Genomic DNA, 14872 nt, shown 5'->3' with positions numbered 1-14872 from the left:
CTTCAACCTCCTGGGCGCAAGAGATCCTTCCACTTCAGCCTGTTAAAGTGCTGGGATTACAGGTATGAGCTACTACACCTGGTCCATACTTTCATTATCAGGTAGAAAAATCCTCTCCCATTACTCTTTCTTCTCCTAAATTTTATTACCTATTTATTCATCAAATAAAATTTCAGAATACTTTAGATCAAATTCTCAAAAATTTCCCATTGGCATTTACCAATGGAATGCCACTGGTCAAAGCCAGAATCCTGCTAAACACATAAATTAACTTAAGAAGAACTAATATCTTTATGATGCTCTTTTTATTCTGTTTTAGAATAGTTCATTTTAGAACGTATTTAGGCTCCAAAAGGGTGAGAACCCTTTTGGCCTTGCATAACTTTGGCACTGGAAGTATCACATCAATTTATTTAGTTGTTAGTGAACATTTTTACAAAAGGATTCTAGCCCAAGATGTGGCTCTGGCTAGCTATGGATGTGAACCATTTTTGACCATCTCTAGGCCTATATTTTATTACCTGTTAAATGGAAAGAATACCAGTCAGCTTATTTCACAAGGCCATGGGAAATAAGAGCTATGAAAGCACAACGAAAAGTAGAGGGTGCTGCACAAATGCAGGGGTTATTATTAACATCAAAGGCAGAGAGTGCTCCCTTTGGTGAATACTGGGCCAAACTACTGAGAAAGGGAAAATTAATCCAAAAATGTCTTACTTGCCTTTTCCCAAGATACAGAATCGCACAGTCAGGTTGACAAAGATCCAGGAGAATCCCAAGAATTGCACAAGATTATACATAAACAGGTATCCTTTCCTTAAGTTTGTAAGAGCTGTAAAGCAAAGCAAAGCAGTAAGCTATTAAAAGCAATAGTCCCAGCAGGAGACAGGTGTATGAGGCATATCTGGATGATTTCAACCCTTTTTCCTTCCTGAATGCTCCTAAGCTCCCACACAAATACCTGGTCCAGGTCCTCACCAGCCTGGGCTCCTACTCCCACAGAGAAACATACAAGGAACATTGCTCTCCAGCATGTATTTTCAGCAGGACTTCCTTTCCCAGCCTTGAAGAAGAGGTATACAGACATAACAAACCCAAGAAAAAAATATTACCCCTGGTGTGATATTATGATATGTGTATATGTATATATAGGTTTTCGGCAATGGTTTCTGGCTTATAACTCCCACAGCCCTTGTTACAGTTTTTTGTTATAATGTTGGGACACACTTTAGGCCTCAGACAACAGAATCTCCCTCTGTGACCTTCCCTGCCTTCCTTTCAGCTGCCCAAGGCACGACTCTAATCTGATTGTGGGTCCTAAGACCCTCATTCCAGAGAGGGTCTTGCCTCATACTCTGGAGGAGGGAACACTGCACAGAGAGGCTGAGAAGAATAGGCCTTGCTGGGTTTAGGTCAGACCCTTTTTGTCCAGTCACATTTCAACACAGTTCAACACGCTTCAGTCATGCCTATCCGATGAAGTCTCCATAAAAGGCCCAAGGGGACAGGGTTTAGTCAGCTTCCAGACAGCTGAACACATGGAGGTTCCTGGAGGGTGGCACACCTGGGGAGGGCAGGGAAGCTCCGTGCCACTTCCTCCATACTTCCTCCTAATCTCTTCATCTGTATCCTTCATAATATCCCTTATAATAAACGAACAAATGTGTTTACCTGAGTTCTGTGGAGCCACGCTAGCAAATCAATCAAACCACAGGAGCGGGTTGTGGGAACCATAATTTACAGCCTATTGGTCACAAGTTCTGGAGGCCCAGACTCGGGACAGGCTGGGGGCAGGGGTGTGTCTTGGGGACTGAGCCCTCCATCTGTGGGAATCTGATGCTATCTCTAGGTAAACAGTGTCAGAATTGAATCAGAGGGCACCCAGCTGGTGTCTGCTGCAGAACTCATTGCTTGCTTGGTGTGTGGGGGAAAAAACCCACCCACTTGGTCACAGAAGTCTTCTGTGTTGATTGTTGTTGAGTAAGAAAATAGGAAAAAGCAGTTGAGTGTTGTAGTGTTGTATTTTTTCCATAACACCTGGCAAAAAAATGAGTGGCCATCTGAAGAGGCATTACAAAAAGGAAATAAAGATTTCCTCAGCTCCGGCTCAATTTTTTTTTTCTTTTTCTTTTTTTGAGACAGAGTCTTGCTCTGCCACCCAGGCTGGAGTGCAGTGGCACAATCTCGGCTCACTGCACGCTCCACCTCCCAGGTTGAAGCAATTCTCCTGCCTCAGCCTCCCGAATAGCTGAGATTACAGGCATCCGCCACCACGCCCAGCTAATTTTTGTATTTTAGCAGAGACAGGGTTTCATCATGTTGGCCAGGTTGGTCTTAAACTCCTAACCTCAGGTGATCTGCCCACCTTGGCCTCCCAAAGTGCTGGGATTACAGGCATGAGCCACCGTGCCTGGCCCTCCAGTCATCTTAATATAATCCATAATTTCTTCTTTTCTGGAATTTCTTTAAGGTCACTGAGGTCAAACTAGCTCAAAGAGACAGATACAGTAAATGAAAAAAACAATCCTGATATTTGGTTATATATTCACTCAACCAAGCATTAACTGAATACCTACAATGTGCAAGGTACTGTGAGAAGAACTACTGGGATACAAAGGTAGTTCAAGGCTGCCCTCAGAGCTTACAATCTAAAAACTGTAATACCAGGTGGGGAGTAACAAGTAATGTCTTGTGAAACTTTCAAGGTGAAAAAACGACATTAGGCTGGAGAAGTAGGCATCAAGCTAGTCTACATGGATAAAGCTGGTATCTAATCTGGGCTTTTTTTTTTTTTTTTTTTTTTTTTTTTCTTGAGATAGGGTCTCACTCTGTTCCCAGGTTAGAATGCAGTGGTGGGACCATAGCTCTCTGCAGCCCTGACCTCCTGGAGTCAACCCATCCTCCCACCTCACCTCCCAAGTAGTTAGTTCTACAGGTCTGTGCCACCACACCTTGCTAATTTTATATTCCATTATGTTTTGCAGAAACACAGTCTTGCTACGTTGCCCAGGCTGATCTCGAACTCCGGCCTAAAAGATCCTCCCGCCTCAGTCTCCCAAAGTGCTGGGATTAGAGGCATGAGCCATCATACTTTGCCTGATCTGGGCTTTGAAAGATGGGCAGACTGAGGACATAACCAAAGCAGGACAATTTCAAACCAACATGCAGGAAAATAAGGCACATTAATTTTATCTGCAGCCTAAGATTCATGAAGATACAGCCAATTACAGAGTAAAGGAAGAAACAAGAGGCTTTGACAGAGTCATTGTTGAGTCAAAGGAGTAGGGTAAAGAAAAGGACAGTTCTTAAGAGAAGATCTATGGTGTTCAGATTTTGCTGCTACATATTTATTCCTAGGCTACAGATATTCTGCAAAGACATCTGGTTGGTCCTCAAATAATCACATTTAATAATGTGGTCAATCAAAAGCAGCCTAAGCCAGGCACAGTGGCATATGCCTGTAATCCCAGCTACTTGGGAGGCTGAGGTAGAAGGATCACTTGAGCCCAGGATCTTAAGATCAGCCTGGACAGCATAGCAAGACCCCATCTCAAAAAAAAAAAAAACCACAGCCTTATCCTAAGACTCCAAAAAATGTCAGACTTCTAGCAACATTTAGCTAATTAAAAGTTATTTCTTCAAAACTACAAAAATCTATTACACTTCCCCACCATAAAGAACTTCCTTGTTCAGAAAACTTTATGAATTTAGGTAAAACAGTTAAAGCTTTACCTAACACCCAAAAAAATCCATATATTAGAATTTTTATCTACTTTTGAAGTTTATCCCTTTAAGACACCAAAACATTAATTTAAATCTCAAAGTGGCTTTTTTATGTTATTATTCTTTGCCTCCACTGATCCTCTCCCCTCCTCGACTTTCCTAAAAGAATATTCCCCTAAGGTAGTCGCTATTCAAATATTTTTTAAAATTCCTTCTCAAAAGAAACCTTATTCGGAATGCCGACACGTAACACTCAAAAGAGAGCTGCTCTGACTGAGGTAGACCTGTTTGTGTGATCTACTCCTCCTAAGCATCTCTGGGAACCCCCTGGGGCACCATGGAACACAGTTTGAAAACTACTGCTCCAAAACTTTCCCCTCCCTTATTTATGGCATGCTAGATAAGTATCACTAAAATTTGACAAATTTCAACTTAGAACAAGTAAGAAGGACTTATTTCATTCTGCTTTTCAGAGGTAGTTTTACATAGACCTGCAGTTCTCCCACTAAGAATGTAAGGCCTTTTGAGTATAGGCGCTACGATGGATCCCTCTGGCTCTTAGTCAAGGGCCCAGCACAATGCTTGCCACACAGCATGACTTTAACAAATAGCTGCTGAATTTAATCTAACTACATCACCCAGAAGATAATACACTTACAGAGCTTCCTGCTTAAAGTGGTTAGACGGAAACAGAAATTGATTTGTTAAAGGTTAATGAATAGCAGGACTACACAGAATACTCTCCATCTTTCAGGCTGACAACCACACTTATGTATCGTACAGCCTTTGAGATTTCAGCTGGGAGAAAAACACCAGGCTGAAGGAGTGTAGCCTTGGATCCATGCAATCATTTCCACAAGTCTCTGCAGGATTTGGTTGCCATCTGCCATAAGGCCAGTCCAGGAATTCTTTCATTCTGCTACACTAGCCTTGGTGTACTCATGAAATAACAACCAAAACACAAAGGACACATTAAAGGTAAGGATTCTGACGTGGGTGGTGCAGACCTTAAGCACTGGACCTAAAAGCTTTTTCATAAACTCACCCACACAGCTCACCGGGATGAAATCATCAGCTCTCCTGCCACATCACAATTATCCATACTTCCAACACTAGCACAAGTTAACTGGTAACTACCATGGCAGCAGCACAACTTACTTTCAGGAGAGCCTTCGCTTTCCAGTCGGAGTTTATTTAGGCGCTCTTCTTCCTAGAATTTAGACAAAAGTTTTCCAAGAACACAAGTTAGAATTCCCAGATGCTTGCAAAAGTCCATATGCTGGCTGAGTAATCTGACTCCCTCAAAGCCAACTCCTCCAGTTGGGGTCAGTGCATCATTGGGAAAAATATTCTGGGTCATAGGGCCAAACGCCTGACTCCTGCTTACTAAGCAGCATTAGCATCACAGGTGCCCATCCATTGTTCACAAAATTAACCCAATGAGCTGGCTTCCAAACTGACAAGTGACCTTGGAATCTTAAAGCTGGAAAGGACATCCAGAAGATCTGTCGCAGTCAGAGAAATGAAACAGAAGTTTAAGGCAGGAGGTAGACTGCTATTTTATTTTTCAAGACCTCTAGAATTTTAGTATAATTTTTCCAGAAGCTAAGATCATGTTTCCAACATCACTATGAACTCACGTTTAGCTTAACAGAGATACAGATGGATCCATACAGAAATATTTACAGGTGTATGTGTATGCATGGGTTAGTATCCAAACATATATTTTCTTGTTCTGTCAGTGAAGAGAACTTAAAAGCAATGGCAACCTGGTAGCAATGAGCATACCCGGCACCCAGATCTTGGTTTCCAATGCTATTCCACAATAAGAACAGAGCTCCTTGAAGAAATGGCTGTTCCAGGGCTGGAGCAGGAAACATACATGCAAGATAAGCCTGGAGCAGCTTATAGTGCCAGAAAGTAAGGAAGTGCTCAAAAAAAAAAAAAAAAAAAAAAAACAGTCCCATAATGATGGCGCTTTCTCAAAAAGATACAAAAGCCAAATGAAAGATGGGCAGGATGAGAACATAACCAAAGGCCAGTTAGTGCCAAAGCTGGAAGAATTTGAGCAACAAAATAAATAATATTAGATTATAACTCAAAGTATAAAATAAATACCCATGTACTCACATGATATAAATAAATGATTGAATAAATAAATGGGAGACAACAGACATGCATAATTATTCTCCTATGCAGAAGAATTCCAAATAAATTATGTAGATACTCCCTCCATCTAAAGGACAGGAAGCATAACTCCCTGCTCCTTAAATGTAGGCTACACATAGTGACTTCCTTCCAAGGAGTGGCAAGAGGAAAATAACCTTATAGTGGAGAAACCTGATGAGCGTCACCTCAAGCCGGCTAACCCATGGTTAATATCAACAGTGATGTGTCATGTTGACAGTATGTACTTTTTTTTTTTTTTGAGACTCTCGCTCTGTTGCCCAGGCTGGAGTGCAGTGGCGTGATCTCGGCTCACGGCAAGCTCCGCCTCCCGAGTTCACGCCATTCTCCTGCCTCAGCCTCCTGAGCAGCTGCGACTACAGGCATGCACCACCACGCCCGGCTAATTTTTTGTATTTTTAGTAGAGACAGGGTTTCACTGTGCTAGCCAGGATGGTCTCAATCTCCTGACCTCGTGATCCGCGCACCTTGGCCTCCCAAAGTGCTGGGATTACAGGTGTGAGCCACCGTGCCCGGCCGTATGTACTCTTGATATGATGTGATAAGAATTGCACTTTACTTCAGTGGTCTTCTCAATATCTATCACCTTAGTCTAGTTGTAAGAGAAACATCAGACAGATTTCAACTGAAGGACAGTCTACAAAATACATAGCCAATACTTCTTGAAAATCACGTCACCAGGTCTTTAAATGAATTTGTAACTTTGTAGCTATTCTTTCAGACCCTGAGAGGTATCTGAAGTGGCCTGAATAACGTGGGTTCCCCATGATTTGTCCTCAATGGCTAGATCCTAGGATCCTTACTAACCTTAGCTCTGAGCTCCATTTCCGCATCAGATTCATCCAGCCAACGATCAAAGTCAGGAGCCAAAAACAGTGGTCGCTTTTCCTGCTTCGTGAGTCTCTCCCACCACTGACTCACTTTCTTCTGTACTGTAATGTTTACCTGCCTCTGGGTCAGTTTGTAAACAGGCTAGGAGAGAAAGTGAAAATGTGAGAATGCCCTCTTCCGTTCCCTGAAGCAGCACCATGCCAGGGGCGCCGTACATAGAAGCTGCAGGATATATTTATTCTCCTTCTTTCTCTGGTCCTGCAAGTCCTGACGCAAAGGGAACATCTAGACCAGGGGTCTCCAACTCCTGGGCCACGGACTGATACTGGTCCATGGCCTGTTGGGAATCAGGCCACACAGGAGGAGCTGAGTGGTGGGCAAGTGAGTGAAACTTCACCTATATTTAGACTCGCTCCCCATCACTTGCATTATTGCCTAAGCCCTCCTCCTGTCAGATCAGCATTGGCACAAGATTCACATAGGAGCGTGAACTCTATTGTGAATTGTGCATGCAAGGAATCTAGGTTGCTCACTCTTTATGAGACTATAATGCCTGATGATCTGTCACTGTCTCCCATCACCCCCAGATGGGACTGTCTAGTTGCAAGAAAACAAGCTCAGGGCTCTCACTGATTCTACATTATGGTGAGTTGTATTCATTATATATTACAGTGTAATAATAACAGAAATAAAGTGCACAACAAATGTAATGCATTTGAATCACCCTGAAACCATCCCCATCCCACCATCTGTGGAAAAAGTGCCTTCCACAAAATTGGTCCCTGGTGCCAAAAAGGTTGATCTAGACCAAGGGCTGGCATGGAGAACTGGTAAGGACATAATGTCCTTCTCTGATTCCCCCAGTGAATGACACAGGAGGATATCAGGATAAGAAAGGCAAATAGTTCCTGGTTAGGCTGGAGGGAACTAGCATGAACCTCCTGCCACAGCCACATCATGCAAGGTACTATGTCCAATCACCCTCTCAAGGGTACTGCATTCAATTACCCTCAGCTTATAAATTTTCCTCCCATGAAAATGACTGTCCTGGCTCAGCAGACCCTGGTTTTAGAAACACCTGCATCAAGATCAGAACTGTATTGGATCAGTTACAGATTTTTTCACAGGGGTCAATTTGGGGAGTCTTCCCAACTAAACTCAAATTCTTATAGGCCATTCCAGCTCATTGTTTGTCTACATGTCCTGTCCCTTTTCTCCAAAGGAAGCTCCATGACAGGTTCTCTGCCCACTGTACCACTGGTTATTATTCATGCTTTCTCAAAACAACTGAGCACCTGCGCATGGAGATCAAGAAGCTCAAGCCACCAGAGCTAAGTGTAATTCCAGAAGCCAAAATACCCCATCTATTGGATTCTCTCCCTGCTTGTGAGAGAAGCTTCCTCAGGCTCTAAGGGAAGGGAAGTTTTGATGACATCTGCAGCATTCTTTCTGAAGGCCAGCTGCCTTCGCCCTTTCTGATTTCTATTTTTCTCACCTGCACCTGTGGCAAAGTCACATGAAAGTAACCCCTGGTGGGGGCTTCAACCACTCTATGTAACTCTGTTCTCAATGGGTGCCATATTCCTCTGCCATCACTAAAACCAGAGAATATCAGAGCTGGAAGGAACCCTGGTGATCACTTAGTCCAGACCTTCATTTAACACATGAGAACACTGGAACTCGAAGAAGTGAAGAGACTTGTTCAAGATCACACCGCTAATAAATGGCAGGGCCCTGACTCAACTTGGGGTCTCTGACTTTCCCATTCCTCTGCAGCTAAAACCTGGGCTCTGTTCCAAATAAAAGAACTCTATTATTCCCCTTTGGTTTTTATCTTCTTCTCTCCACAAACCCTGCTCCCCATTTCACTAAACTACTGGTATTCATTTCCTAAAATGGGAAGGGAAGTGAGAAAGGAAAGAACATACCTCTGGCTTCACAAGGTCTAAGAACTCCAGATGAAATTCATAGACATTGTCTCCTTTGGCACCATGTCCTTGAGCTATAAAGAAAGAAATGTGGGTTACTGCAAACTTGAGCAGAGCAAGGCCATCCAAAAGCCAGCTTGGTGCAGTTCTTTCCTAAGTATGCGAATATTACACATTTTTTTTTTTTTTTGAGACGGAGTCTTGCTCTGTCGCCCAGGCTGGAGTGCAGTGGCACGATCTCGGCTCACTGCAAGCTCCGCCTCCTGGGTTCATGCCATTCTCCTGCCTCAGCCTCCCGAGTAGCTGGGACTACAGGCTCCCGCCACCATGCCCAGCTAATTTTTTTTATTTTTAGTAGAGACGGGGTTTCACCGTGTTAACCAGGATGGTCGCAATCTCCTGACCTTGTGATCCACCCGCCTCAGCCTCCCAAAGTGCTGGGATTACAGACATAAGCCACTGTACCTGGCACGAATATCATACTTGATTGTAGCCAAAAGGCCAAGAAGCAACGTAGTCCACAAATCTTAATGGGTCCTGTTAAAATGTGTGGGGGCTTGTGAGCAGAACTCCTCAACAGCTAGATAGGCCAAATCTTTGACACAAGTTTATCTCCATATGTCCTCTGATGTCAGTTTTGGAGTATTTACCCAATCTTCCACTGTGACCCTGATGATACCCCATACAAATAACAGGCAGGAAAAAGAATAGAGAAAGCAATGCCAAAGGAGCCACACGGATATAAATTTAACTTTCACAATTACTTTGGCTCTAAATCTAGAGCAGACAAAAATTGGTGGGTGTATCATCTTGACTGCAGGGTACATGGAAATGCTGGGTTGTCTTGGACAGCTCTGAATCTAAAACCTCCCAACCAGGGAGAGAGAATGAAGGCAGAAGCTGACTCCTCCTTTAGCACATCCCAAATGGAACAAGGAAAAAGAAATACAATCTTTCGCAGCTTATGAAGGACAGGTGGAACTAGGAGGGAAGTACCTGAGTTGGCCAATGCCCCATCCCTATGCCTTGACATGGCTCCTTTCCCCAATTCTAGCTGGCACCATGCCTAGATGCCAGTGACTGCTGGACCCAGCAGCTGCTGCAGAACCACCCTTCCACTCTCCTCTCTGATTCATTTACCATTTGGTTCCCTTCTGGGACTCTCTTTCCTTATCTGATCATATGTAGACTAATAACCTGCCTAATATTCGCTACAGGTAGCAATTATTCTCTGTGACGATAAATTCCTTAAGGTAGGACAGTATATAAGGTCTAAGTGGCAAGATATGCTTTTATCACTTTAAATTTCATGTAAATGTATATAATTCCCAAAAAACCTGAGCTGAGTGGTGACTACTCTCATCTTGAAAAGCAGATACAAAAGCCAGGCTGTACTTTCATGCAAGTATATTACAGTAGATGGAATTTCACATAAAGCAGAAACTCTTTATGCTCCAATAATCCCAGGAACTGGAACAGAGAGCAGACAGAATCCTACCCCACTGGGTGACAGTGAATGGAAATCCCAACCTCTCCAGTAGAGCAGTAAATCTGCTGAGGGACTGAGGAGAAGGCAGATAGAGGCAGATTCACAGAATCAGAGACTGTCAGAGCTGAAAAGGCCTGAGACATCATCTAGAGTGTAGTGTTTCTCAAACTGGTCTGCTAATCTAGTATCAGGGAGCCACAAAGTCTCATCAAGAAAATTTCTTAGGAATGGTGAGAAGGGATGTAATAAATAATTATTTTTTTTTTAATGTTTAAAAAAAAAATTAAAAAAACAAAAACAAAAACAAAAAACAAAAAACAGGCACGGTGGCTCACGCCTGTAATCCCAGCACTTTGAGAGGCCGAGGTGGGCAGATCACTTGAGGTCAGGAGTTCGAGACCAGCCTGGACAACATAGTGAAACCCTGTCTCTACTAAAAATACAAAAATTAGCTGAGCGTGGTGGCGGATGCCTGTAATCCCAGCTACTCGGGAGACTGAGGCACGAGAATCACTTGAACCTAGGAGGCGGAGGTTGCACTGAGCCAAAATCATGCCACTGCATTCCAGCCTGGGTGATAGAGCAAGACTCAATCTCAAAATAAATAAATAAATAAATTGTCTATTTTATGTTTTCATAATAATCTTTTTTTTTTTAAAGCAGCATATTCTGGATCATCTAGATGGCCACTTCATAATCAAGTACTGCCATGCAATCAGTAGCTGTATGTGTGTCTGTATTCACAGCTGCAGTGGAGCCAAATATCACTTAAAGTGACCATATTTAATTCTTCACGTTTCTCAATCTCGGGTCCATGAGCCCTTGAGAGTCCTGTGGAAACATTCTTAGGTGTCCACGGGTCCTCGAGTTTGAGAAACACAGATTAAAACCCAGCATCTTCATTGTACAGGTCCAGAGAAGTCAATAACTTGTCCAAGATAGTGGCAGAATTAGAGCTAGAAGACACGTCTCCTGATTTCTAACCCAGGATTCTGTTTTTTTTTTTTTTCCTTCACTGTATCTACTGCCTCTCCATGGGGGAAACAGGATTTTAAACCAATTCTTTGACTTTTCTAATCATATATTTCAAAACAATTTAGCTTACCTCATGAGGATCAGAGGCGTGAACATCAGCAAAAAACAAGTAAGACATACATTTTTTTAAAAAAAGGGAAACCACCACCACACCTCCTTAACTGTGTATAGAGATGGGAGCATTTGCTGGGATACTGACCTTTGAAATGCAGCACGTTTTCAGTGATGCTGATGGCAGGGTTCTGTGAAAAGAGACCAAGGATGCAAGAAGGCATTTTAATGAAGAGAAAAAATGAGATTAAACAAGGGGCTTCTTCCCCTCATCCCTCTCCCATAAGGACTCAACCTCCTACTCTGTGCCTCCCCCAGAAATATATTTAGTCATTTATTCACATCTCTGTAGGCTTTCTCTATGTCTGTCTGTACCTATCTAAGACTGCAGACTCCTGCAAGAAGGACCCTAACCTGCTCTAACTGTGCAAACAATCAAGTACTGAATTAGTCCATTCTGAAAATGGCCAGTCATGCAAGGTGCTGTGTGAGATATGACATGGGAATACAGAGATCTCCAGGACTCAATCCCTGAGCTGTAGAACAGAGGATCCAGTGGGACAGATGAGGCACTTTCTGTGAGAAGATATCAAATAGTTATTAAGAAACATATGGTCAAGACGAAAAGGGTGGTAAAAGGCAGTGAGTGTTAGCAGAGTTAGGAGAGAGGGAGAGCACAACAGGAATAGAGTGGTGGGGAAAAGCTTCACCAAAGGTGAGACCTGTACTGCAACCTGAATGATAAATTAATTCCAACAGGTAGAGGGAAGGGCAGAGGATTGCAGGTGGTGAATGAAAATGAAACACGCTGTGCCTGTGTCTCTAACTTAGAGGCTCCAGACTCTCTTAACCCCCAAAGGAAACAAGACTCGGGAGAGGTCAAAATTCTCCAGGCTGCTCATTGATTCCCAGAAGTTGCTACATACCTTCAATTTAGCATCATAATGTAAAGTGAAACTACTTAACACTTTTTCCAGTGGATGAGAAACAACCCAACTCCTACTTCCAGCTCAAGGTTTACAAGCAAGAGGCAGCTCCTTCCCAGTGTCACGGTGTTTGTTTTTCTTCTGTGGGCTTAGCTTTCTGTGTTCCCCAACTACAGCTGTCATCTGACCACAACCTCATGAGATTCCAAGCCAGAACAACCCCACAGAGCCCCTCCTGAAGTCCTAACCCATAGAAACTGTGAGAGACAATAAACGACTATTGTTGCTTTAAGCCACTACATATTGGGTGATTTGTTATGTAGCAACAGATTAACAAATAATTATTAACTGCAATTATTTATTTAAATGCTTGGTAGAACTTCCAGGTGAAGCCATTTAGACCTGCAAGTTTCCCTGTGGGAAGATTTTTGACTACTGAATCCCTGTATTTAATGGTTATTGGGCTATCCAGGTTTTCTATCTCTTTTATAGAAACTGTCTTTATTTCTTGGAATTTATCCATTTTATCTGATATGAACTTGTTTAATATTTTCTTTCTTTTTTTTGAAAAATTCACCCAGGCTGGAGTGCAATGGCTCAGTCTCGGCTCACTGTAACCTCTGCCTCCCAGGTTCAGGCGATTCTCCTGCCTCAGCCTCCTGAGTAGCTGGTATTACAGGCGACTGCCATCATGCCCGGCTAATTTTTGTATTTTTGCAGAGACGAGGTTTCACCATGTTGGCCAGGCTAGTCTTGAACTCCTGACCTCAGGTGATCTGCCTGCCTCGGCCTCCCAAAGTGCTGGGATTACAGGCATGAGCTACTGTGTCCAGCCTAGATGCATATAACTTAATATTGTTGTATCTTCCTGGTAAATTGAAACCTTATCATTATGAACTGCCCTTTTTATCTCTAAAAATACACTTGTGCCTAAAAGTCTATTTTGTGTGATATCAGCATAGCTACTACAGAGGATCGATCTGCATTTGCTTCTGCCAGGGACCTAGGGGTCCTACCAGTTGAGGCCACTTTAAACTAAATTCATGGCTTGAGGGTTCTCAAGTTTAGAGTTTTGGTTCTCCTAAATTGTGTGAATTTGGGCTACATAACCTTTGAGAGCCAACTTACAGTTTTAACTTCTCAAGGACCTTTTCTTCTATTAATACTTAGCTAAGTGTTAAGGCAACTGGAGACAGGCAGATGGAATGGGCTTATTTCTAGTTCATCCTAACCCTAAGTGTATAGTCCTCTCTGAAATATGGTTTATGGAGAAGATTTCCTATTACATGTTACACCTTTGGTGGGTCTTGGGCTTTGATCTTTTTTTTTTTTTTTTTTTTTTTTTTTTTGAGATGGAATCTCGCTCTGTCACCCAGGCTGGAGTACAGTGGCGCCATCTCAATTCACTGCAACCTCCACCTCCCAGGCTCAAGCGATTCTTCTGCTTCAGCCTCCCGAGCAGCTGGGATTACAGGTGTGCGCCACCACACCCAGCTAATTTTTTTTTTTTTTTTTCCCAGCAGAGATGGGATTACACCATATTGGTCAGGCTGGTCTCAAACTCCTGACATTGTGATCCGCCCACCTCGGCCTCCCAAAGTGCTGGGACTACAGCCGTGAGCCACCGCACCAGGCTGGGTTTGACCTTACTTCTATTGCCTGCGCCCTGTTGGGCTGTCAAAACCAAAGTTCAAGTTCACTTAGTTGAGCAAATGTTCGCAAGGCAAAAGCAGTTTCCACGTTCAGCTTATCTGAGTTCCCAATTTCATTTCTACCTTGTTAACTTTTCGATGTTTTTAAGACATTTTTATTCAACACTTTTAGTTGTTTTTATTAGAAAGCTCAATCTACACAACCTAGCCCATCTCTTACAAGAAAATAAACTGTGCCTTTGCTTATGAAAGGAGGAATGAACAGCCAGGCCTGGTGCCATGCACCTATAGTCCCAGCTACCGGGGAGGCTGAAGTGAGAGAATCATTTGAACCCAGGGGTTCAAATGCAGCTAGGGGAACATACATAGCAAGTAGTCAGACCCTGTCTCTAATTCTTTTAAAAAATAAAAAGAGAAAGAGAGTGGCTGGGCAAGGTAGCTCATGCCTATAATCCCAACACTTCGGGAGGCCTACGCAGGAAGATCACTTGAGCCCAGGAGTTCAAGACCAGCCTGAACAACATAGACCGTCTCTACAAAAATAAAAAAATTAGCCAAGTGTGGTGGCACATGCCTGCGGTCCCAGCTACTTGGGAGGCTAAGCTGGGAGGACAACTTGAGCGCAGGAGGTCGAAGCTGCAGTGAGCTTTTATTGCACCACTGCATTCCAGCCTGGATGACAGACTAAGACCCTGTCTCAAAAAAAGGAGTGAAGAGGGAAAAGGGAATACGAAAACTTTCAAATCATCTTAATCATCTTTTTTTTTTTTTTTTTTTTTGAGACAGAATCTCCCTCTGTCACCCAGGGCTGGAGTGCAGTGGTGCAATCTCGGCTCACTGCAGCCTCCATCTCCCAGGCTCAAGGATCCTCCCACCTTAGCCTCTCAAGTATCCGGGACTACAGGTCCACATCACCATGCCTGGCTAATATCTTTTTTAAATTTTTTGCAGAGACAAGTCTCACTATGTTGCCCAGGCTGGTCCCGAACTCCTGGGCTCAAGTAATCCTCCACCTCAGCCTACCAAACTGCTGGGATTACAGGCATGAGC

The 14872-nt window shown here is 43.2% G+C and overlaps 1 protein-coding gene across 1 annotated transcript in view; it reads right to left on the bottom strand.

Moving 5' to 3' along the window:
• The window catches only part of HACD3 (3-hydroxyacyl-CoA dehydratase 3), a 47333-nt gene that overhangs the window by 14691 nt on the left and 17770 nt on the right, over positions 1 to 14872 (bottom strand). Inside the window, exons 2-6 of the mRNA XM_001158964.6 lie at positions 11393 to 11435; positions 8670 to 8743; positions 6718 to 6882; positions 4882 to 4933; positions 722 to 832 (exon numbers count right to left, since the gene is read on the bottom strand). Of these exons, the coding sequence (XP_001158964.3) occupies positions 722 to 832; positions 4882 to 4933; positions 6718 to 6882; positions 8670 to 8743; positions 11393 to 11435 (445 nt within the window). The remainder of the gene's footprint in view (positions 1 to 721; positions 833 to 4881; positions 4934 to 6717; positions 6883 to 8669; positions 8744 to 11392; positions 11436 to 14872) is intronic.

This window comes from Pan troglodytes, chromosome 16 (genome assembly GCF_028858775.2).
Source record: "Pan troglodytes isolate AG18354 chromosome 16, NHGRI_mPanTro3-v2.0_pri, whole genome shotgun sequence".
In the NCBI taxonomy this organism is placed as follows: domain Eukaryota; kingdom Metazoa; phylum Chordata; class Mammalia; order Primates; family Hominidae; genus Pan; species Pan troglodytes.
Note: the sequence above shows the minus strand (reverse complement) of the source record. Positions and strands in the feature narration are given on the sequence as shown.